A 24,354-nucleotide genomic window follows, 5' to 3' on the forward strand; every position below is an offset into this window, starting at 1 on the left:
AAAAGGGTGTCGAACTCAAAAAATAAGGGGGTTTACCTAAAGTTCTATATACAATAAATTTAACAAAACAGTTTTACATATTTAGATTGAACATTTTACAAAAAATATTACTCGATTAATTAATTAAATTGATTATGAATTAAACTAAATATTAACACTTGAAAATTAACACTTAAAAATTTGATTTTTAATACCCTCCCCACCTTGAACAGTGTTCAAAATTAAATTTCAAGGGGATAGAGCAACTGTACAGGTCTTCTTAACCTGTTACCGTTCGGTAAGCGAACCATGCACGACCTAACGACTCCATCCCTGCCCATCATTGTTTCCTCTATAACCGCTATTCTCCACATCAAACGCGGGGTCTTGTTTTCTTCTATCAATACTACGTCATTCACTTTTAGAGGTTCACTTGGGGTGCAACTGGGTTTATGATGCGCGGACCGCAGGTCTAACAAGTAATTAGTTTTCCATCTTTTCCAGAAAGAGTCCAAAAGAGTCTGTTGATATTTTAACCTTTTCGTCAAGGCTTCTCGCGTTGCGTTCATGACTTCGTCGTTCGCGAATACCCGTGAAGGAAGTGACGTCAACCGTTTTCCCGTCAAAAAATGCGCGGGGGTCAAAGGAGCCGGTTCTCCTGCCCCTTCGTACACGTAACTTATAGGGCGCGAATTTACGGTGGCCTCTATTTCAATTAGAATTGTTTCTAGCTCTTCGTAGGTCAATCTGGCCTTTAAAAGGGTTTTTCGGAGAGAGGATTTTACCGAACGGACCATCCGCTCCCAAAACCCTCCCCACCAAGCCGCTCTGTCCGCTATGTACCTCCATTGTATTCTTAATGATCCAAAGTAATTAGCGACTTCGGAGTGTCTTAAATTCTGGATTAGCTCGTTCAAATCGATTTCTGCTCTTTTAAATGTTTTGGCATTATCACTGTATATGATTCTCGTAATTCCGCGGCGCGCAGTAAATCTTCGGAACGATAATAAAAACTTCTCGGTAGTCAGGTCCGAAACGACCTCTAAATGAACCGCACGCGTTACCGCACAGGTGTATAACGCGATATAGCACTTTTGTCCATCCTTTGTAAAAAGTGGACCGGCAAAGTCGATACCACAAACCGAAAAAGGAGGCGATGGGTTTATTCTAGCTTCTGGCAGGGGAGCCGTTTCAGTTATAGTTGCTCTTGCCCGAAATCTTTTGCACCTTGGGCACCCTTGCACTTTGCTCTTAATTGCACGTCTGAGCTTATTAACCCAAAATTTTTCTCTAATTTCTACTAAAATATCATCTACACCAGCGTGTTTAAGTTTCACATGACAATCAACAATAATCAATTCAGTTAACAAGTTTTTGTGTGATAATATCCAAGGATGTCTTTCTTCGTAACTAATGTTTGCGGCTTCTAGACGACCGCCTAACCTTAACAGACCATCCTTATCAAGAGTAGGGGACAATGACAATATTTTTGAATTTTTGGAAATTCCAACGCCTGCTTTCAAGCTATTTATCTCCTCAGCGAAATGTTCTTCTTGCGCTAATTTTACCCAGTATTTCTCAGCATTATTTATCTCATCTGTTAATAAAGGACCACTAATTTCTGTACTTTTTCTTAGTTTTCTTTTCAAATTCTCTACAAAACGCAAAACCCAAGCAGTCACCCTAAACACTTTCATTGCTGAACTATACTTTTCTAGCTTAATTATTGGTTGTAACGTGTTTACTGGAATTGCTAAAATTACTTGTTCTTTCCCCCTTTTTTCTACTTTAATTGCTGGGCTTTCTTCGTCAACCTCTACCAAATCTGTCATTTGCTCGTCTTTTGATAGCCAAGTTGGCCCATGAAGCCAAAGATCCGACTTAACGAATTCTTCCATGTTTCCACCACGCGAGGGCAAGTCAGCTGGGTTTTCCCTTCCCGCTACATGATTCCAACAAGAGGGATCTATCATTCCTTGAATTTCCTTAACCCGATTAGAAACAAAGGGTTTCCATCTAGCTGCATTATCCCTAATCCAGTGTAATACTATCGTGGAATCAGTCCACATTCTAATTAACCGTGGGGAATATCCTAGTGTTTGAACTAGACTTTTCATTAACCTTGCACCTAAGAGTCCACCCATTAATTCCAAACGAGGTAATGATAAAGCTTGTATGGGTGCCACTCTCGCTTTTGCTGCCACCATAGAGGTATGCACTTCACCATTAGCATAAACACCCCTAAGATAGACAACAGCCGCGTAGGCTTTTTGGCTAGCGTCAACGAAACCATGCATTTCTATTTCCGGTTCTTCATTTCCCGGCTCATTCGAGAAATAGTACCGTGGGATTGATATTGTTACTAAATGGGAGAGTTCCGCGCACCATGCGTCAAACTCTTCTGCTATTTCTCCTGTCAATGGGGTATCCCAATCTAGCCCTTTCTTCCACATTTCTTGGAAAATCAGTTTAGCACGTATTGTGAAAGGGGACAACAACCCCAGGGGGTCAAAAACTCTAGCTACCGCCCTCAAAACCCAACGTTTGGTATTTTCCCTTTTCAATAAAAACTTTAGGAGCTCGCTAACGTCATAATGGAAAGTATCCTTGAATTCATTCCATGTCATTCCCAAAACTTGCGTCACCTTTTCTGTTTCTCCCGCACTAATATCACTTTCCCTTTCAACTTGAGTGACGTCACCCCATTTTTTCCTAATTTCTCTAGAATTACTATGGAATTTTCTTAAATTCATTCCCGCTTTTCCCAATATCTCGGATGCTTGTTTGATGGTTTGATTGGCTTTTCTAGTACTACCTTCCCCTGAAACCAAATCGTCTACATATAGGTCCTTAGACAAAACTTCGCTAGCCCTAGGGTGGGATTCCATGTACTTTTTTGCGTGATACTTTATGGTAGCCGCTAACAAAAACGGGCTAGCCGTACAACCAAAAGGAACTCTAGTTATTCTATAAGTTACTAGTTCTCTCCTTGCAGCGCCCACCAAACCCTTAACCCAAAAGAACCTTAAAGCATCTCTATCTCTTTCAACTATACTGATTTGGTGAAATGCTTTTTCGATGTCTCCTGTAAAGGCTACTCTATGTTTACGAAATCCAATTAATATCTTGAAAAGTTCTGGGACCAAATTGGGTCCTGCCTCAACGCACTCATTGAGTGAGGGAGAATTTTTCGCATGGGAGGACGCGTCATACACTATTCTTAATTTTGTAGTTTCCCTACTTTCTCTGACAACACCACGGTGAGGGATATAGTAGCACGTGTTCACCTCGTGGTTGTCATTACTGTCATCAACCCTTTCTACTATTCCCGATTTTAGCTGCTCTTCTATTATCTCATTGTACTTTTTCATTTCTTCGGGTTTTGATTCCAATTTACTAACTAAATTAATTGTTCTTCTCTTGGCTACTTCTAAATTATCCCCCATTAGCTCTTTGTTGGGTTTCCAAGGGAGCGCTACCTGATATCGTCCTTCTTTAAAGCTTATATTCTCTTCGAAATTGCTTAACATGGTTTCTCTTTCGTTTGACCTTTCTTCTACCTGATCTTGGATTCCCAACGATTCTAAATTCCAAAAAGCGCGCAATTGGTCTGACACCAAGGTCTCCTCTCTTTCGATCGCCACATGGTTGACCGCTATTGTTTTCACCTCGGTATTATACTCTTCCCCTTCCGTTCTACCCTGTACTGTCCAGCCCAATACAGTGTTAATGGCCATTAAATCTGGAGAGAGACGTTCAAATTGCCCATTGGCCACTCTCCAAAAATAATCAGCGCCAACTAGGACCTCTATTGGGGAGCTATTTTCCTCGTTTTCCTGCCCAAATAAATCTGACAATTGTAAATTCTTTTCCCTCATTTGTTCTCTAACACTTTTCCCCGGAACTGCAAATACTGCCCCATTAATAGAGGGTGTTTCTAACGCAATAATCGTGACTTCCTCCCCTGTATTTATGTTTCTTAACCCAACTTTGACTTTCCTGCGATTTGACCTGATGGGAACTTGACTCTCAAAAGGGAAAAGGCTCATAACTTCATTGCCTACAACTTCCAGATTTAGCTTTCGGGAAACGTCTTCCTTTATAAAGCTCCTGTGACTAGCTCCATCTAGTACGCACCTAACTCTTAAATTTCGCCCAAAACTATCTCTTATATCGGCCCTAGCGGTTTGTAATAGAATCACGCTGGATTCATCTGACCCTGTGTTTAGAGTGACTGAGTTTTGACCTTCAGAGCGCGCATTGCTCCGTTCACTTTGTACTGGTGGTTTACTAATCGTATTTTCACAAATAATTTGGTGATGTTTACGGTGACAAATTCTACAATTTTGAATTCTACCTCTACACTTATGAGCTGGTGCCCAGGTTTAAAACATAAGAAACATAATTTTTTCTGGCTAACTATAGCTCTGCGCTCAGGGATTGAAATTTCCTTACAACAGTTATAATATGGGTGTTCCGTACTTTCACAAAAAATACACTTTCTTAAATCACTAACATAGTTATTGGTTATACCCGTATTTAAAGCTGCCGCTGAAAACGGCTTAAAGGGGGGTTCACTCTTATTGTTTTGATAATTTTTTACAACTGGTTTTTGAGTATGGTTGCTGTTGGCTTTTAATTGCTGCTGTCTGGATTTATGCACGGCTAATGCCCTTTCTCTGCACTGTATTTCGTCATTTAAGAAACCCAATAAGTCCTTAATTTTCCAAAGAGTTTCTTCATCTCTACCCCGAGTGTACTGTTCTAGCAATTCTAACGGTATAAGTCCGCCAACAATATGAGCCAACAGTTCCCCATAGCTATCTGTTAGGTGTCCTAACGCTGCTAAATTCCTAACTTCAATTACACAAGAATCATGCAATTTTCTTAGACCCGCAATGTCTGTGGATTTAAGTACGGGACTCATTTGCAAAAAAATTCCAAGCCTAGTGCTCACTTGCATACCTTTATTTCCAAATCTATTTATTAAATCTGCTATAGCGCTCTCATAATTTTCCTGAGTAAAAGTTAAACCATCTACGGACGTCCAAGCGTCACCCTCCAAATATGATTTTAAATAATTGAACTTATCTGCGCTGCTCAGATTAGGGTTGTCGTGAATGGCTCCTTTAATCTGGGTCCAGAAGGCTTGCCACTTGTCCGGGTTCCCGTCGTACTTCCGGATTTCTAACTTCGGTAGGCGTACTGTCGCCGTAGTTTCTCGTCCCATGGCGGATGATCGGTTGGATGCTACTTCTATGTTATCCACGTCCTCGTTGCGGCCGTGTCCGACGCTCGATGCCGGCGAATTTTTTCCCGATAGCCATCTTTTTGCGCGTCCTCTCCAGTGTACTAGGCGCTCGTTGTATTTCTCGATCTCTTCCAGTTCTTTGTCCTGCTCATCGTCTTTTAGAAGAACCAGGATCTTATTGCTTATCGTCTCTAGCTTTGGTTCCTTTGCATCAAGCTGGTTGATACAGTCACTTAAAGTTTCTTCTGAAGTTACCGCGGCTTTTTCTAATTCGTCCTTTATAATGTTACATGCCCGTGTAACACCGGCGCGCAGAGCCGTTCTCTGTTTTTCTAATAATTTTAAATCTACCGCCATTGTTCCATTTAATTCTTATCTAATTGTCTTATCGCGAGTTAATTCCCGGGTTTCGGCACCAAAATAATGTGGCATACGGACGCGAAAATAGCTTTTGGGAGAGCTGAGTTTATTTGAGTAGTCGATCGCGTTAGCGGACTGAAAACACTAAGGCGATTTAATGATGGAAATTTAGATTACTCACGCGTTGGCACGTTTTTTACTCGCAAATAAGAAAAGGCGGTTTTTTTGTTAATTAAAATCTCCAAAAAATTACTTTATTTTCACTTAAAAAATTACTGCCAAATTTGACTCGCACATTGAGTTTCTTTTCTACAAAGTTTTAAAGATTTCTTAGTGGCGCACTTTGCCTTTCAAAAAACTAACTTTTGTTGTTAACTTGTTCCCGCGCTTTGGGTCTCACATAAAGGATTTTTTCGTTTAAACTCGCACCTTGAGTATTTTTCTCCCGCTGGTGGTCTCTATGTGAACTGATAGACCTTCTCGTTCAAAAGTTCTGAAGGGAGTCTCTTTTGTGACCTGGTCAACCCCGATTTTTATAGAAAATAGCGTGCTTCAAACGCTCAAATTCTGTCCAATGACCTTTCTACCTTTTTAGCCAATGATCATTCTTGTTCGCTTTTACTTTCTAAAAATACTCTCACTTTCTTGTTTGTTAGATTCAATAAAATACCCAAGCGAGGAGTTCGTCAACAACGTAAATGGAAAAAAACCTAGTGCGTCACTGACCGAAACAAATATCTTTACAAAAAAAAGGGTGTCGAACTCAAAAAATAAGGGGGTTTACCTAAAGTTCTATATACAATAAATTTAACAAAACAGTTTTACATATTTAGATTGAACATTTTACAAAAAATATTACTCGATTAATTAATTAAATTGATTATGAATTAAACTAAATATTAACACTTGAAAATTAACACTTAAAAATTTGATTTTTAATATCACTAGAATAAATAAACCGATTCGCGGAAACAATCCAATGAATATGCAGGCCAGCTTCGGAGGGAGAAATACCGCGAAAAGGGACAGCTTCAAAATAACTGAGGAGTTACAGCCTTTCATTCCTTCGGCATATTGTCCATCGCTTGAAACTTTCGTTCACACCGGGAGGGTGGGTTCGTGGGAGGGGTGGCGAGAGTTAGCAGATTCCGGGTTAGAGCCCTGAGACCTAACCGAGGCTCTTTTTTTTTCAGGCGCATGCGCGATTTTTTTCTCCGGACCGTCGGCCGCTAAAATTTACTCTCGCGTGAGTCGCGACGGCGCGAGTCGTTAGGCCACGGAGCTGTATTGTAGAAGGAGTAGAGACTCGTAGCTTCCCCTCTACTAAAAAGAGCTAGACCTTATTTGTCCATAAAAAGGGGGTATGAATTTTGACCCTCCCTCCAAACCTAGGCGAGCCAATGTAAACAATAAAGATGGCCGCGAGCTACGAACGTTCAGGAGGGTTAAGCCTGGGTCTTTTGTGTATGAGTCCGAGTGACGGGAGTTTCTCAAAGGTTTGCAAATCTTATATAAATTTTTATTTTTACTATTATTTCTATTTATATTAATTATAAAATGGAAAATATTCAAAGAATTAAGCCGGGAAAGAAGAAAACGGACGCCTTCTTTAAATACGTGACGTCAGAGATTGTTTACATTGGCTCGGTATGCGCGAAAATTTTGCGTGGAGCACTAGTACGCTTATGTCTAGGCCCTAGAGGCCTAGTCTCTACTCCATCTACAATACACATCCGTGGTTAGGCTTAGAAATTTGAAACTTGGTTTTTTCTCTCTCTAACGTCAGTGATGACGTACTTGCGCACCGCTGATGCGTAGTAGCTACTCGTCGGCCTGGGTAGATCTCTCTCCAGACCTACCGCTGCTGTATACCGGGAAGAGGGAAGGAAGGAATTCACTAAAATTTTATTAAATATATTAGAAATATCATTTTTGCTTTCAAATAGTTTTAATAGGTAGCGATACCTATCAAATTTAAATCAAATTAAAAATTCTTAAAAACTAATAAATCAGGAAAAGTATCAAAAAAATTCCTTTGGAATCGGAACTTTCAAACTCAATTTTTCATGCCTATCATTTATAGGTTGATCTATCACTATCAAAATCGGTCAAATGATAGCTAGATTTTTTTCCAACTATCAAATAAAGTATCAGATTCAAAAAAGATATGATAGTGCCCATCACTGAGCATAACCTCGTGTTTAGTAATATCCTACGTCCCTCTCGGCTAACCGAAACGAATATGGCATACGCGCCTAACCCAAATGATGAACCCTTATGGGATAGTACTTATGATTTGAGCCGATTTTTAAATATCCAAGAAGAAAGGATAGAAAATCCCTTGCAGAATGAAACAATTCCAAAGACAGTTGAGGACGAATCGAATAAACGCGCTAGAAACTTAGCCTTATTCCGTCGCACAAGCCAAGTTTACAACCCCCATAGGGCAAATAACATTCAAAATAGGTATGGAGGGAGTAGCCCTGACTTGGCAAATGTACCTGAACCCCTACAAACTAGTCAACCCACACCCAGAGTAGAAGTAGCTCAAGATAACGCATATACTAGGGCCAAGAGATTTATGAGTAATTGGGCCCCAACTAGTCAAATGAATAACCCAATTATGTCTACTATACCAATCACAGTACCTAATACCCCTCCTTGTGGAACCATTCCACGTACTAGTTCGGTGATATACACAAATGCCTCTCTTAGACAGAATATAGCTACTCCAATCTGTAGGACAAACACAGAGACCCCCTAGACAGTCACCTAATATCCCACAAGGGATTTCACAACCCCCTCCTGGTCAAGGCTATAGTCAGCCCCCAGGAATGTCAAATCCTCAACCCCAACAGAATAATCCAAGTAGTGGAGGTGCTCAACAGGCTGCATTTCTAGCCTCTATTTTACAATCTTTCGCAAATATGGCCATCGCTAGCCAAGGCGGCGTAAAAGGTTTAGATCCCCCGGATAGACTAGCTTTTTACGGCAGGCAAAACGAAAGTGTACCGGAGTTTCTCAGACAGTTTGAGGAATACGCGACTTACCACAAAATTAGCGAGGACGAGAGAATGCATGTTATGCCCCTCCTCTTACGAGAAAATGCCCTATACTGGTTTCGCTCCCTCCCTCAAGGAATGGGATGGCCCGAATTTAAAGGGAGACTGAAACGACATTATAAAATTGAGGATGAGGAAGCTAAGGTTAGAATAGATCTAAATAATAGGCTACAGAAACCCAATGAGTCAGTAGACGAATTTTTCGGTTATTTTGCAAGGGTAAACCAAAATCTACATCCCCCAATACCGGATAATGAATTACTCGTAATGATAAAGCGGAATTAAAGAAATGAACTAAAAGGGCTTCTAATGTTTATCCCCCTGTACACTACCGCGGATTTACATGACGCTTGTTTAAAAATCGAACAAACCTTAGGCTTAAATAAACCCAAAGCTAGTCAACCCCCAAGTAAGACAAATCCTAATGAGGAAAAAGCTCAACAAACCCCTGAGACTCAAGTCAAGACATATCAGGACCCCATAATAATCAGAGAACAACCAGTATATCAAATACAACCCCAAATAGTCTCACCACCTCAAGTGATACCCCAACCCCCGATAATGTCTTCACAACCAGTTATACAGCAGGTAGCTCCCCCAACAGCAGTTTATACGCCAGTAACAACTCCCCAAGGGTATATCCCGCAAATGGGACCATATTACTCAAACACGGACACAAACTTTGAGCGGTACATCCCTCATGGGAACACTACCCTCCCTCTTCCGGAAGGATCCCAAAATCCTTTCCACGTCCAATATGTCCCTCAAAGCTACCCAGCTCAACATTATAGAGTTCCTTTCCCGAGACCCAATCCCCAAACGAGGCAATCCAACCCCGAAACAAGAAATCAACCAAGACAACAAAACCAACAACGAGACGAATATCCTCGCCGAACACGAGTCTTTGAATCGAGAAATCAAACTAGTGAACCAAGGGAACGTGAACCTCGACAGCTAGCCCTTCCACCAATTCCCAGACGTCAACAGGACCAGAACCCGGAAGGACAAAACCCTCCGGTAAACAACCAGGGAGCACGACAAATAACCTGTTTCAACTGCGGTGGCTTAGGTCACTACGCAACCGAGTGTCCGTCAGCCAGAATGGAAAGAAATCGAGGTCAGTTTCCGGGAAACTCCAACTCGGGGGGGGGAATATCAGAGGACGTTTCCCTCCCGCGACTCAATAGTCCATCAAAAAGAAGACCGAATTGTGACCACGCCACTTCACTTGGCCACAATTCAAAGAAGAGGACTCCCAAAGAGGAACCCTCATTTAATAAAAATAAAATTTGAACACACAATCCTACATACAAGAATCGATAATGGTGCTGAAGTATCCATGATAAGCCTAGACCAATGGAGGGCCATACAAAGATTTAGGGGAGAAAACAAACTAGAACCTAAGTCAGAGAGATCAGAATGCATAGTCATGGGGAACGGACAGTACTCTTTTACTAAAGGATCAACAGTATTAGACTTTGAAATAAAATTTGAACAAGACATCATTAGGAATTTTAGTCAAGAGTTTCATATTGTCCCTTCACTCCTATGTGACGCAATATTAGGCCAAGATTTCCTAGAAGATTGGAATACCATTATCGATTTTGGAACTTTAACATGCTCTATAAATGGACTAACACTTAAACTATTAGAGGTGTCAGAGGACAAATTGCCCCCGTCACCTCAAATGGTAAATAACGTCAACGAAGCAGTTGATTCAACCTCTCTCTCGTACAAGCAGAAGAGAGAGTTGAAGGAACTCCTTCTCAGATTTCCTGAACTATTCAGCGACAAGTTAGGACGAACCAGTCTGGTAGTCCATGAAATACACACAGGTAACGCTAAGCCTATACATAAAAGAGCATACCGCGTTAGCGACGAAAAGAAGAAAATCATCGAACAAAACATCTACGATATGCTAAAAGATGGCATCATCAAATCCTCCACGTCACCATGGGCCTCACCAGTCGTAATCCTGGAACAAGTCGACGGATCCGGAACAGGAAGAAAGAAGTACCGCTTCTGCATCGACGTTCGGGAACTAAACGCAATCAACGCAAAGGATCCTTACCCTATTCCTCGTATCGACGAAACCTTAAGTAAGTTGGGGAAACCCAAATACATCACAGCATTGGATCTGAAATCAGGCTACTGGCAAGTCGAAATGGAGCCAGGAAGTTCACCAAAGACCGCCTTCATCACTCACGCCGGAAAATATGAATTCAACGTTCTTCCTTTTGGACTTTGCAATGCCCCAAGCACCTTCCAGCGTCTGATGGATGAGGTATTCCGAGATGGAGAAAATTTCTCTATCGTCGTATACTTAGATGACATCCTGATCGAATCCGAAACTTGGAAGGAGCAGAAGAACGCTTTGGAATACGTCATGACCAAATTGAAAAACGCAGGCCTCACTCTTCAATTGAAGAAATGCAGATTTGCCCAGTCAGAAGCAGTAGTCCTGGGACACGTCATCAACGAAACCGGAATCTACATCGATCCGTCCAAAGTGGAAGCCATCAAGGACTATCCGAAACCGAAGACGCTAAAACAACTTCAACGATTCCTTGGAATGGCTGGATGGCACCACAGATTTATACCACACTACTCAAAGATAACCACTCCGCTCAACCACCTGAAAAAGAAAGGAGTCAAATTCGAATGGGGTCCCGCTCAAGAGGAAGCATTCCAGAAAATCAAGGAAGCCATCTGCAGTTCCCCTCCTCTAGCAGCCTACAAGCCAGATGCGCCAAGTATCCTAACTACGGACGCCTCAGACGCAGGCCTAGGAGCAATGCTATCACAGATCCAAAACGGAATTGAAGTTCCAATCGCCTATGCCAGCAGAAACCTAAGAAATGCCGAAGCAAATTACAGCACATCCGAGAAGGAATGTCTCGCGATATACTGGGCCATAGGACATTTCCGCCCGTACCTGGAAAGTAGACCTTTCACCGTCGTAACCGACCATAAAGCACTACAATGGCTATTCGGACTCAAGGAGCCGAACTCTAAACTCGTCAGATGGGCCATGTATCTCCAAACCTTCGACTTCAAGGTCCAACACAAGAAAGGAGTCGAAAATATTGTCGCCGACGCACTTTCAAGAGCCCCACTAGGACTGTTTGCTATGTCAGTCGCCTCCAACGTTGAAGAGGAAAATCAAGAACTGTCATCAGAAAACTCGAATGTCCCCTCGGATCACTCTCATCATGCGTACATTCTTCCTCCATTTCCGCACGCGAACTTTCACATCTTCGACCGAGATGACATCATTACCGCACAAGGAGAAGACCCAGTTATTCGCGAAATCATTGAACTATTACGACAAGAAAATCCGCTAGAACACCCAGATTTCGAGATGGTCAACAACTTGATATACAGAAAAGCATCTGGAACACGTCCAGCAAGAATCTATCTACCAAAATCGCTCAGAAGAGAAACCATGAGACTTCTACATGATCATCCACTTTCCGCCCACCGAGGAAATTATAAGACAAGAGAAAAAGTAGGACATAGATACTGGTGGCCCGATCTGGACAAGGACGTCAGACAATACGTCAGAGAGTGCGTCCTCTGCCAGCAATACAAGATAAGCAACAGGAGAACTCCCGGGCTTATGATATCCACAGTCCCGACTGGACCCTTCGACAAGATAGGAGTAGACATCATGGGACCATTTCCCGTTAGCCGAAGAGGATACAAATTCCTACTCGTGTTCACAGACTACATGACCAAGTTCGTCGAATTAGTACCTCTGAAAAGAATAACAGCGGATGCTTGCGCCCTAGCCCTAAAGAACTTTGTTTGCCGATGGGGAGCACCAAAACAGATCCTCAGCGATCGAGGAACTCAGTTCGTTTCTTCTCTATGGCACAACACCTGCAAGTTATTCAACATTGGACCCATCCACACTTCTCCCTATCATCCACAGTCAAACATCACCGAGAGAGTTAATCGCGTTCTTGGAGAAACAATCTCAATCTACGTGGAGAATAATCACCGAACGTGGGACGAAACGTTGAACGCTCTCGCCTTCGCGATAAATTCAGCTCCACACGAGACAACCAGAAGATCTCCCTTCTACCTCAATATGGGAAGAGAACCAAGACTCCCATGGGACATTGACATCGGTATGCCCTTGGAAGAATTTGAAGACCGATCCGAGACACTAAAAATCCTCAAAGACCAATGGAAACTAACAAAGAACTTTTCAAAATTGGCTCAAGCCAAACAGAAAAAATACTACGATTTAAGAAGAGAAGATCTCGAATTCGACGTTGGAATGATAGTATGGAAGTTAACTCATCCCCTATCTAACGCCAATATTGGACGAATGGGAAAACTGTGCCCGAAATGGACTGGACCTTTCAAGATCGTGGAAAAAAGAAGTCCCCTTTTGTACATCCTCGAAGACATGATCTCTGGACAGAAAACAGGTCCCATAAACATAGCTCAACTCAAACTTTACCAAACTTCGGAAGTTTCCCTAGAGGAGAATGAAGACTCAGAAACTCCCAGAGAAGAAATAATCGAACAGGTCGAAAACATCCCTGAGGAGAATATCCCGGAAGATGAAGCTACTCAGCCAAAAGAAATTATTCCTCCACCGAGATCAAGAGCTCCGACTCCAGAAAGAACATCACCCCCAGAAGTACTAGAAGAGAGACCTCAGCCTTCCTCAGAGTCTTTTGAGGAAGTAGAAGAAATGATAGGCCCATTCCGATTTGTTGACAGAATACCGAAAAAGAAAACTCAAGAACCAGAAATACGTCAACCAGAAGAAATCCAACCGGAATCAGAGTCACAGGAACCCATTGTCAATCAAGGAGAGACGCTTCCAGAAACCGAGCCATTGCCTCAAGGACCTCTAACTCCTCCAGCGACAATTCAAGTGAATCCCCCTTCAATTCCGATAGTCGAAAGACCGAAAAGAGATCACCCCACAACAACGACAACAGAAGGAATCAGACCTAGAAGAAAAACGCTGCGAAAACTGAGTACTTCTACTGATGACGATAGAATGTCCGAACCGGAACCGGAAAAACGGGGTCATCCGACTACCTCATCCGCCGCTCCTGGACCTAAAAGGCGACCAGTTAGAAAATTATCAAGTAGCAGCCTCTCCAGTGACGAACCTGAGATCCCCGATCTCCGAAAGAGAAGTCACCCAACGACCACATCTTCTTCCATAGGACGGAAGAAGAAACAATTAAGAAAGTTATCAAGTAGTACCACTACAAAAGAACCCTTAATTATTCAAAATCCACCTATTCAAAGAAGAGAAAGACGGCCGCAAGCCCAACTACCAGATCAACTAAGTTCATCCTCAGACGAAATAGACCGAGTAGCCGATAGAGAAAAAAGGAGAAAACGAGCCAGAATTCCGACAACAGGAAGTTCTTCGGCAAAACCAAAGAGAAAGGCTCCAAAACTTCATACACTATCGACGAGTCCGGAAGGAGAACCACAACCTCGAGAAACAAGTCCTGAACCCCTCATCTCCTTAACCCCTGAACGTTTAGTTCCCGTCCATGAAATATCTGAAACCCAAAGTAGCGCAGAAATTAACCCTCCTATAACGCCTTCTACTCAGGAACAAATTCCGACCAATTACGAGAAACCCTTCAAGAAGGGATGGGTTCGTGAGTTATGCTACCGCCACACTGTCCAACCTGGCAAGGTAGAGATGGACGTATATTATTACCCGCCAGGGCCCAAAAGCCACAAGTTACGCTCACGAAACGAAATATTCCATTATTTACAAGAAAAAGGAATCTCCGATATAGTACCAGAAGACTTCAACTTCAAACGCGTACCCATCGCAAAACCTCCTTGGGAAAGAGTCCGGTTAGCTCATCCAAGACGGGCCGTGCTAACGGCCATCTAAGATCGCGAACCTTTACACATTTAATAACTTCTTCCCTTGGGAATTTATTCTTATCTTTTTGTTATGTCATCATTTTCTAATGAAAGTTTAATTTTTAGAGATAACCAGAAAAAACCCTTATACTGGGCCACAAAACCCCGACTAACAAGGCAACAACCCGAAACCGTAGCGCCGGAAGAATTTCTGTTAATTCCATTAGAAAGAGATTTCGAAATCGTCTCCCTACCCGTGGCCTCCTACTTTCACCCAGGAATCTCCACAAACCCGGGAACCGAGAATCCGACACATCCCATCAACGATGTCATAATTCTCCACCCGGATCCGGAGGATCAAATCAATGATGTCAACGGAGCAACCGCCGCGGAAATACCGGAAGAAGAAAGGGACGATGTCCCCATCGAGATCCGAATACAAAACTCAATCGCATCCGTTGCAGATGAACAGATCATCAGGGAATTTCCCGCTGACCTAGAGGTTAACGAGGAGGAAATTCGAGGGGAACCTCCGATCCTGCCAGCCACGACCGAAGACGAAATTACGTTGGAGGTTGCTGCCGCCATAACCGAAGCTATGGAGGAAACCGTCCCACGGGAACAAAATGAAACCATTGCCGTCCCAGTTGACGAAAATCCCCGGGAGCTTCCTGTGACCGCCGCCATCGCAACCGAAGAAGATCCGGAAGAGACCCCCGCCAACCAAGAAGCCGCCGCTATGGTTCCGATTCCCCCCAGAATTCGACCCCGACCTACCGTTTCCCAACTGGAAATAAACTTCGCAGACTATGGACAGATCCCCATCCCTCAAGAAAATTTATACGAGCTAGACGACTACGCTAAATTATTCTTGCAAGACCAACCATATCAACGCGCTCCCCCGCGGAATAGGGAATTGTACCCCGTTTCTTGGGAAAATATGTCTCAAAACGACATAGTAAGACTATACCCCGTCACCCCCCAGGGATTTCCGCTGATCACAAGACCCCCCCTTCATTATATATGCACCGCGTGTCGCGCTGAGGGTCTCCACCGATCATCTTTATGCCCCCGAAAATTTATACAAAAGGACAGGCAAAACGGCATTTTTAACACCCGAATCCAATTTTGAGAAAAAAAATAATAATTTTGTGTTTAATGAAAAAAAAAAAAAAAAAAACCATTTTTCATTATACGGGCTTCGTAAACCCTTTTCATTATACGGGCTTCGTAAACCCTTTTCATTATCTTCCCCCTTTAACTTTTTTCTATCCTAATCCTCTCTTTTTTTTCGAGGGGGCGTTTGCAGCGGTTTCGCCCAGAAACCGTTGCAGACGACAAAAGGGACAGACATATTCTCCGGAATATGTCCGCTCCTTTCGTCGTCTACGTCACCTCCTTCCTCCTTCTCTCTACCCCCCCCTTTAAATTTTGTATATAAGAGCGTGTAAGACCCACGGCTCTCTCTCTCTCTTTTTGTTCCTGTCAAGTCGCCGGCAGTCGCCCTCGGAAGAAGCCCTGCTTCCCACATTACGCGATAGTTTTGTTGTTCGCGCCGTCGTCCTTCGGGAAAGTTCGCGACGTTTTTTGTAAAATTTAAAGTTATTAAAATTTTTGTCGATTTCAACATGAGCAGAAGGTATGAATAATTTCTTTTATTGAATTCCAACGGGAGGAAGTTAATTAATTAGGCCTATCTTTACAATTCCCGTTTTTAAGACTTAACGTTGTCACGAGGTCCCCCTTAATTTAATTAGGGCTACCTAACGTCCTGTAACGGAAATCCCCCTTTTTCACGACCGGCCAGTTTAATTTTCCCCGGGGTAGACCGTTGCAACAGTATGTCCATTTTCAAATTGCCAATAAATTTATTTTACTTCAGTTCTTACCCACCTTAATGATTGAGCGAAATATATTTAAAGATACCCACTGGCGAAAACGTATTTCGATTCCCTTACTAATTATTTTAGCCAGTTTCCATCAACAACTGATGTGAAGAATTATGCAATGGTAGGCCCTGCTACTACAGTAGAGATTAGCGTTAACGAGAGAAATATTTTGAGGTTGAACAATTTACTCGAGAAGACATTATATTTTTATAAATATATAAAAATTAATGGAATAACATTTACAACCGAGTCTTTCTCTAGTAAAAACAGAGAGAACTGTTTTGAAAACTCTAAGTAACGAGACTGATCATATATACTTAAAAGTAAAGCAAATATTTCGTACATTTGATGACGACGAAATGCACCTTTATGTCATGGGTAAAAATATTAATTTTCATAAAAAAACTTAATAATAAGTGACTTAAGAAAACATATACAGAACTTTAAATTGCTAAAAGATCTTAACCAAAATATCTTAATTGAAATAACGAATTTTAATTCGCTGAAGAAGTGTTTAAGATTGAAGATGGATCATGAAAAAATATTTTTTGTGAAATGCTTTACATTCTGGAAGGAAATTAAAGTTATTTCAATATTTTCCCAAAACAGTCCAGTGTCGTTAGGCCTAATTGTGTTTATTTGCTTGAAGCATTGTATTTAATTTAATGGTCTCGTTGTGATATTTCTAATTCAATATTCTAGATTTGAAAGGTTTGCCTTTCAATTAAACCGAAAAGAGTTGGCTAAATTTATTTTGAGATAATTATTTCTAGAGATTAATTGCAACAAATATCTTGCCCTTGGACATTTATCTCTAGACTTCCTAAGGAAGTTTTTTGGAAAATAAACTTTATACTTTCTTTCGGTATTTATATCAAGAATTCCTAAAAACTTTCATTGGAAAATAAACCCTAGACCTTCTTTGGATATTTATCTGAAGAATTCCAAAATATTTTATTTGAAAAATATTCGTTACACCTTCTTTGGAAATTCATCTCAAGAATTCCTAAAGAATTTTTTGGAAAATATTCGTTATACCTTCTTTGGAAATTAATCTCTAAAATTTCTAAAGAGATTCTTTGGAAAATATTCGATAAACCTTCTTTGGAAATTAATCTCAGAATTCATAAAGAGTTTCTTTGGAAAATAATCCTTATACATTCTTCGGAAATTTAAATCTAGAATTCCTAAAGAATTTCTTTGGAAAATTGACCTCTAGAATTCCTAAAGAATTTTATTGGAAAATATTCGTTAAACCTTCTTTGGAAATTAATCTCTAGAGTTCCTAAAGAATATCTTTGGAAAATATTCGTTAAACCTTCTTTGGAAATTAATCTCTAGAATTCCTAAAGAGTTTCTTTGGAAAATAATCCTTATACCTTCTTTGGAAATTTATCTCTAGAATTCCTAAAGAATTTCTTTGGAAAATAATCTCAAGACATTCTTTGGACATTTGTCTCAAGACTTCTTTAGGAAATTCCAAAGAATGTCTTTGGAAATTGTTCCTTTAGAAAATGATCCCAAGGGCTCCAAAGGGTTCTAAAGAATGGCCTTGGAATTTTTAAGAACATTTTTGTTAGGGTTAAGCCCTTGTAAAAGTTGAAACCCATTATCAGAGAAGAAATCAATGAGCTTCTTGGTTTCAAGAGATAATGTCTCAAGAAGGTTAATGTTGAAGTCGCCAACAATGACGCAGGGAATATCATCATCATAATAGTCCGCCACGCATTTCCCAATACCATATATTATGTCGCGAATGTTGCAAGCTGGGGAAGAGTAAACTGCTAGTACAGAAAGGCGTAAATCTTTTAACGATCCATCCAGCCACAAGCATTCAATGTGAGAGGTTGTTGTCGGTTCGGATGTGTACATACGAATTCTGGTGTGAGTTACAGTTTCTTTGATATAAGCTGATACTCCATATGGTTTTCGTCGAGACTGACGAGGAAGGCATATACCATTTAGCTCCGAAAATCCAGGAATTTTAAAATTGTCAGTTTCTTTGGCCCAGGTTTCCACAAGAAATATCATATCCGATTCCATTATCTTGAGATCCGAGGTTACATCTTGTAAATGACAATTTAACGACTGTACGTTATGCACATAAATAGACATTTTTTTATCCAAAATAGGTAGCATCAACGGGCAATCTTTTCGAAGTCGCTCCATCTCTAAGGCAACAGAGTCTTTACTTTTAACCACTGGGTTAGGTGCCGTGAACTTTCCCACGATGAACAAACCGTTTGAAGTTTTCCCTTACAAAAATCTTCTTAAGAACTCTTAAGAAAATTCCTTGGGAAATTTCTTTGGAAATCCTTAAGGCGTTCTTTAGGAAATTGGGGAATATTGGCGTCTTTTTCTTTGGAAATTACTTTGGAAATATCTATGGAATTTTCTTGGGAAATGTCTTTGAAATTTACTTGGGAAATGTCTTTGGAAATTACTTTCGAAATATCTTTGGAAATATCTTTGGAATTTTCTTGGGAAATATCTTTGGAATTTTCTTGGGTGTCTTTGGAATTTACTTGGGAAATGTATTTGGAATTTACATGGGAAATGTCTTTGGAATTTGGTTGATAAATGTCTTTGGAATTATCTTGGGAAATATCTTGAGAAGGGGGTAAATTAATTTAGCCACTTGAAACGAGGATAGTTCTTACACGCAGAATCATTTCCCAACACAGGGAGTGTAGTGAACTACACCCCATATAGCGAAGGAAGTTCTCGCGTGCAGCGTGAAATTGCTTATAAAGTCAGACATTTAATCGACTTAAAAACATCCGTAAACGGCAGAAAGTTATAACCTTGTGCAATTGTATGGGGTACTATGTGGGTTTTGGAGGCTATAACGGCCAAGCAGTAGATACAGACGTTGTTGTTAAATTTTATAATGTATATTCACTGAGAGTTTTTCAAGTATCAGAAACACGTTTAACCTAATTTTCTCTACAATGTTTTTTAAAAAATATTTATTATGGACTCTTATTACGCTCGAAATAAAGATAAAACATGCAATAAGAGAATTAAGCAAAAATTCCGACTGACAGCTTAGATTCCCTGTAAATCTAAACATAACGATTTTAATTACTCTTATTTTACTTTTAAAGAGTTATTGCCATAATTTTCGTCATCCACAAACTTAAAATACGAAAAAACTTCGGAAAATAAACCCTAAACCTTCTTTGGTAATTGATCTCAAGAATTCTTAAAGAATTTCGTTGGAAAATATTCCCTAGACGTTCTTTGGAAATTTATCTCAAGAATTTCTTTGGAAAACAACCCCTAGGCCTACTTTGGAAATTTATCTCTAGAAATCCTATAGAATTTCTTTAGAAAATAATCCCAAGACATTCTTTGGAAATATATCTCTAGAATTCCTAAAGAATTTCTTTGGAAAATAATCCCAAGACATTCTTTGGAAATTTATCTCTAGAATTCCTAAAGAATTTCTTTAGAAAATAATCCCTAGACCTTCTTTGGAAATTTATCTCTAGAATTCCTAAACAATTTCTTTAGAAAGTAATCCCATGACATTCTTTGGAAATTTATCTCTAGAATTCCTAAAGAATTTCTTTAGAAAGTAATCCCAAGAAATTCTTTGGAAATTTATCTCTAGAATTCCTAAAGAATTTCTTTAGAAAGTAATCCCAAGAAATTCTTTGGAAATTTATCTCTAGAATTCCTAAAGAATTTCTTTAGAAAGTAATCCCAAGAAATTCTTTGGAAATTTATCTCTAGAATTCCTAAAGAATTTCTTTAGAAAGTAATCCCAAGAAATTCTTTGGAAATTTATCTCTAGAATTCCTAAAGAATTTCTTTAGAAAATAATCCCAAGACATTCATTGGAAATTTATCTCAAGAATTCTTTAGGAAATTCCAAGGAAGTCTTTGCAAATTGTTTCTTTAGAAAATGATCCCAAGGGCTCCGTAGGGTTCCAAAGAAATTCCTTTAGATCTCTTAAGAAGATTTTTCTAGGGGTTGGCTCTACTACAAGCGACGTATAATTGAGACCTTTTCATCTATCGTTTTTGATTAAGATGAACAACTACTTCGGAATAGGTGTCTCCTTGGCTCTTGTGTACAGTAATAGCATCGGCAATTACTAGAGAATATTGCTTTCTTGAAACGTAGATGTTTTTTTGTCCTGAACGTCTAGTGAAACTTCTGACAACCTTCTCAACAGGCGTCCATAATTCATTAATATTATTGGCTGTCATTAATCCTTGAGACTGGGCTCTAGTCTCTTTTCCAGTCTTGTTATAATTAAATTCAATCCAAACTCGAACGGGGACTTGTTCACCTTTTTGATTTTGACCATACTGTATTTTTCTTAACCTTCCAGTTGCACCATTTACTAGTCCATCGGCGGTGTTGAAATTATTGGTAATCATGTACCTGATACCAACCATTAGAGTTAATTCTCTTGGTAAACCGCTGGTTTCTTGGGGTTTCAAGGTTTTTACGGCTTCAAGAATTCTTGTTTTGATTTCATTGCTAGCGTCACCCGTAGCCGAGTCAAATGCGACAGAGCATATCTTTTCAGCATTCCGTGAACATAACTTTGATTCATTGAACGCATTTACTTCACCATTTGTTGCAAGCAAATAAAGGGCTTCCAGAGGTAGAGGCCTTGAAATAGATATTTCCAGGCTTCGAAACAATTCAACGTCGGCGGCTGTCATGTCTCCCATGGACATTCGATTTAAAGCCATAGCGAATATTTTGTCATCTTTCTGTCTCATAATTTCGTCAAGCTCATACAACTTAAATTCTTCCCTCAGTGGACTTCCAATTAGGGCCGCATAGGGGTTGTTCTTTTCTTTTAAGGGCATAAATGTGTAATTATCCCCAACAGGGGGTAAATGGTTGAAGTCTCCCACGAGAACAACTGAAATACCACCAAAATGCTTTGTAGATCCGAAGATTTCTTGGGCTCTTACATTAATATAATTGGAGATTTTGGCTCCACACATAGATATCTCATCTATTATCAGAAGTTTCAGGCCTAAAAGTGAACATCTTTTTCTGTTCAAAGTGTCGTTGTCCAAAGGATTCATCTTGCCAGAAAATTGATTTGTTGGCAAGTTAAAGGCAGAGTGAAGAGTGACACCATCAATATTAAAAGCCGCTTTCCCGGTGAATGCCGTTCTTAGAACAGATAATCGTGATGGATCGGCACCGGGTTTATTCTTTTCATGCCTGGATACGGCTTCAAAAATGGCTTGAATCAAGAGACTTTTCCCAACACCAGCACCACCTGTTATCAGAATCCTCAGAGATTCTTCTTGAGATGTTTTGAAATGATTAAGTACGTAGTAGAAAATTTCTCGCTGCTTTAAATTTAGTTTTCGAAGCATGCTGTAATATTCTTCATTATTGGAGTGAAGTCGGCAGCGCTAGACTGTTGAATATCAGAAGTTACGTCACAAACGGCTTCTTGAAGAGAGTTGACAAAAAATTGCGGGTCATTCAATGCGAAACTTCTATCACGCTCGTTTTGATGTTCAATCATAGGTTGAATATTTTGAACGTCATTTGATTGTTGGTTTTCTCTTACTTCTTGAATCATTTGGTCCAGATCCAAATCATCAACTTCACTTATAAATTCTTTTCTAGCTTCAGATATTTCCTGCTTATGGGCTTCGTAAATTTCTTCTACGTTAGCTTCTAGAAATTCGGTTTCCTCACAACGCCAAGGTAAAAATAACATAATTTCCACTCGACAGTAGTTTTTGAGATCTTTTACTCTACTGTACTTTTTGAATTTGATTACTTTAGCCTGCATCCTTTTCCTGACGTATCCTGAAGAATCTTTCAGCTCAAGAGACGTTTCCACAGAAGTCGTTTCAATTTCTTGGTCTTCATCTTCGTTCAAATTTTGGGTTCTCCTATTGCGTTTGGTTCGGGCAAACTCATACCATGAGGCGAAAGCCGCTAGACTGAGATTTTCCAGTTCATCGGGTCTCACAATGTAGTGCTCGATGATTCCATCGGAAAAAACGTTAGTACTATCATCAGGCAATAATTCCAATTCAGATGGTCTTTTCAAAATGTGTACCCTTTCTTCAGTGGGTGAAGTGTTTCTGAAAATATGAGCACGACTGCTCCGGCAAATTGGAATGGAAAGTAGTATGTAACAGCATTCTTGGACACTAATTTCTTCACAATGAATAAACTTATTAGCAATAACTTTTAATCTCTCTTTTATACCACTGCCTTTATTTTTCGCTACCTTGATTGCCTCCCTCAAGAGCTGTGACATCCCCCTTACAAAAACATTCTAAAAGAACTCTAAGAAGTCCTATAGAGCTCTAAAGAGTTCCTATGGTGCTCTAAAGCATATAGATTGTGCTATAGAAAAACCTTTAGAATTTATTTTTTAAAATTCTAAGAAGCACTCTAAACAATGTTTTTCAAAACAATTCTATTAAATCTGTTTAAAATGCTGAAAAATATTCTTTAAAATGCTGAAAAATATTCTTTATTTTTCACAATCTTAAGAATCAAAATTTATTTTTCTCAAGAGCTTTAACGAATAAATTTTAAATATTTATTTTCACCAATAGTATTTGAGTTATAAAGATAATTTAAAAAACTGAAATAGCTATATTAAAGAAATTTTACATCAATTAATCACATTCATAAAAGTTGGGCATTTCGATTACATAAATATAACCAGCAAATTTTGGAGTGTTTGTGCCAAGGACCAAAACTTTTTCTTTTATATCCGATACTGGGTAAGCCAATATTTTGTTGGTAAATTTGCATTTAGAAGAAATTTGATTATTCATTTGCGACTGGTGATATATTCTTAACTCTTTCACAATTGCAAAAAAATTGAAACTACAGGAACAATTAATTGAAAGACAGTTGCAGATACCATCCTTTAACCTGTATAAACCTTGAACTATACCAAAGGACCCATTCTTTAACTTTATTCCGCAGTTGCATCTTTTGGCTACTTCGTGAGAACAAATTGTGCGACCAAAAGTCGTTATTTTTGTAAATTCCCGTGCAGTTTTCAAATTTGAAATGTTTCCGTTTCCCAAATATGGTTGAAAAGCTAATTTAACAGCGCTAGTTATCACACACTCTCTTGGTAAACCGTGAGCGAAACTTAAATCATTCACTATACAAATTCGTTTCAGCAATGGGTACCCTCTAAGCAAATCAAAGAAGTAATCTTGAATGTCTGATGCAGAAGTTGAAAAAGCTTTGTCAGATATTACCGAGATATGACTTAAAATGGCAAATTTTTCAGCTATTTGATGGGGCACTTTCTGTGTTCCATTAAAGAGTTTCATAAGCTTGCCATTCATGTTTTCAAACTGAAAACATGATACAGCCCATAAAGGTCCCCAATTAGTTGCAGTTTCGTGCAAGTGAAGAAGCAAATGGACATTGAAGGTCATAGTATCGTTTCAGTACAATCCAGAATATTGTTGAACAAATATTCTCAGATAGTTGGCAGCTTCTAGAATCATTTCAGGTGAAACATTGGCTGATAGCAAAATTTTCACACTGAGCACTAAATTTATCCAATGTTTAAAATATATGTCAGGGAGGTAATTCTTTAAAATTACAGGTGAGTAAAAAAGGAGCCACGAACGCCATTCATTAGCGTGCCACTGTTTTCGATCTTTTCTTGTTCTCGGTGTTCTTGTAATCTCGTCGATGGGCTTTAGCGAGAGAAATATGCTATCTATCTCATCAATTTTCCTTCCAAGGTAATATTCACGTTGATAGCTAGACGAGTCAAACCACATACATGACGTTGCTTTCACCACACCTTGACAGACAGAATGCATATAATCTACTACGAATCCATTAACTACGTTAAAATAATTAAGGAGCATTAATATAGAAAATCCTTTGACTCCGTTAACTGGTTTTTTAATTTGTATCGCTGTTTTTGCATTTCTTTTCATCTGTGCCTCGTCCCTTTTCTCA

At 39.8% G+C, this 24,354-nt stretch overlaps 2 protein-coding genes across 2 annotated transcripts; both read right to left on the minus strand.

The window, feature by feature from the left end:
- Positions 1-221: 221 nt before the first annotated feature.
- LOC149681255 (uncharacterized) lies at positions 222-5,587 on the minus strand. The gene is made up of 2 exons (XM_089834498.1): positions 4,513-5,587; positions 222-4,198 (listed from the first exon to the last, which is right to left on the minus strand). Exons 1-2 carry the CDS (start codon positions 5,585-5,587, stop codon positions 222-224), a joined length of 5,052 nt encoding a protein of 1,683 aa, XP_089690624.1.
- Positions 5,588-20,423: 14,836 nt separating this feature from the next.
- Positions 20,424-21,761, minus strand: LOC149681256 (uncharacterized). The gene has a single exon (XM_089834499.1). The coding sequence runs from the start codon at positions 21,759-21,761 to the stop codon at positions 20,424-20,426; it is 1,338 nt and encodes a 445-aa protein (XP_089690625.1).
- Positions 21,762-24,354: the final 2,593 nt, after the last annotated feature.

The sequence above is a fragment of the Phalangium opilio genome, unplaced genomic scaffold, assembly GCF_054372755.1.
Source record: "Phalangium opilio isolate 3A_F unplaced genomic scaffold, DU_Popi_V2 ptg000039l_1, whole genome shotgun sequence".
NCBI classification, from domain to species: domain Eukaryota; kingdom Metazoa; phylum Arthropoda; class Arachnida; order Opiliones; family Phalangiidae; genus Phalangium; species Phalangium opilio.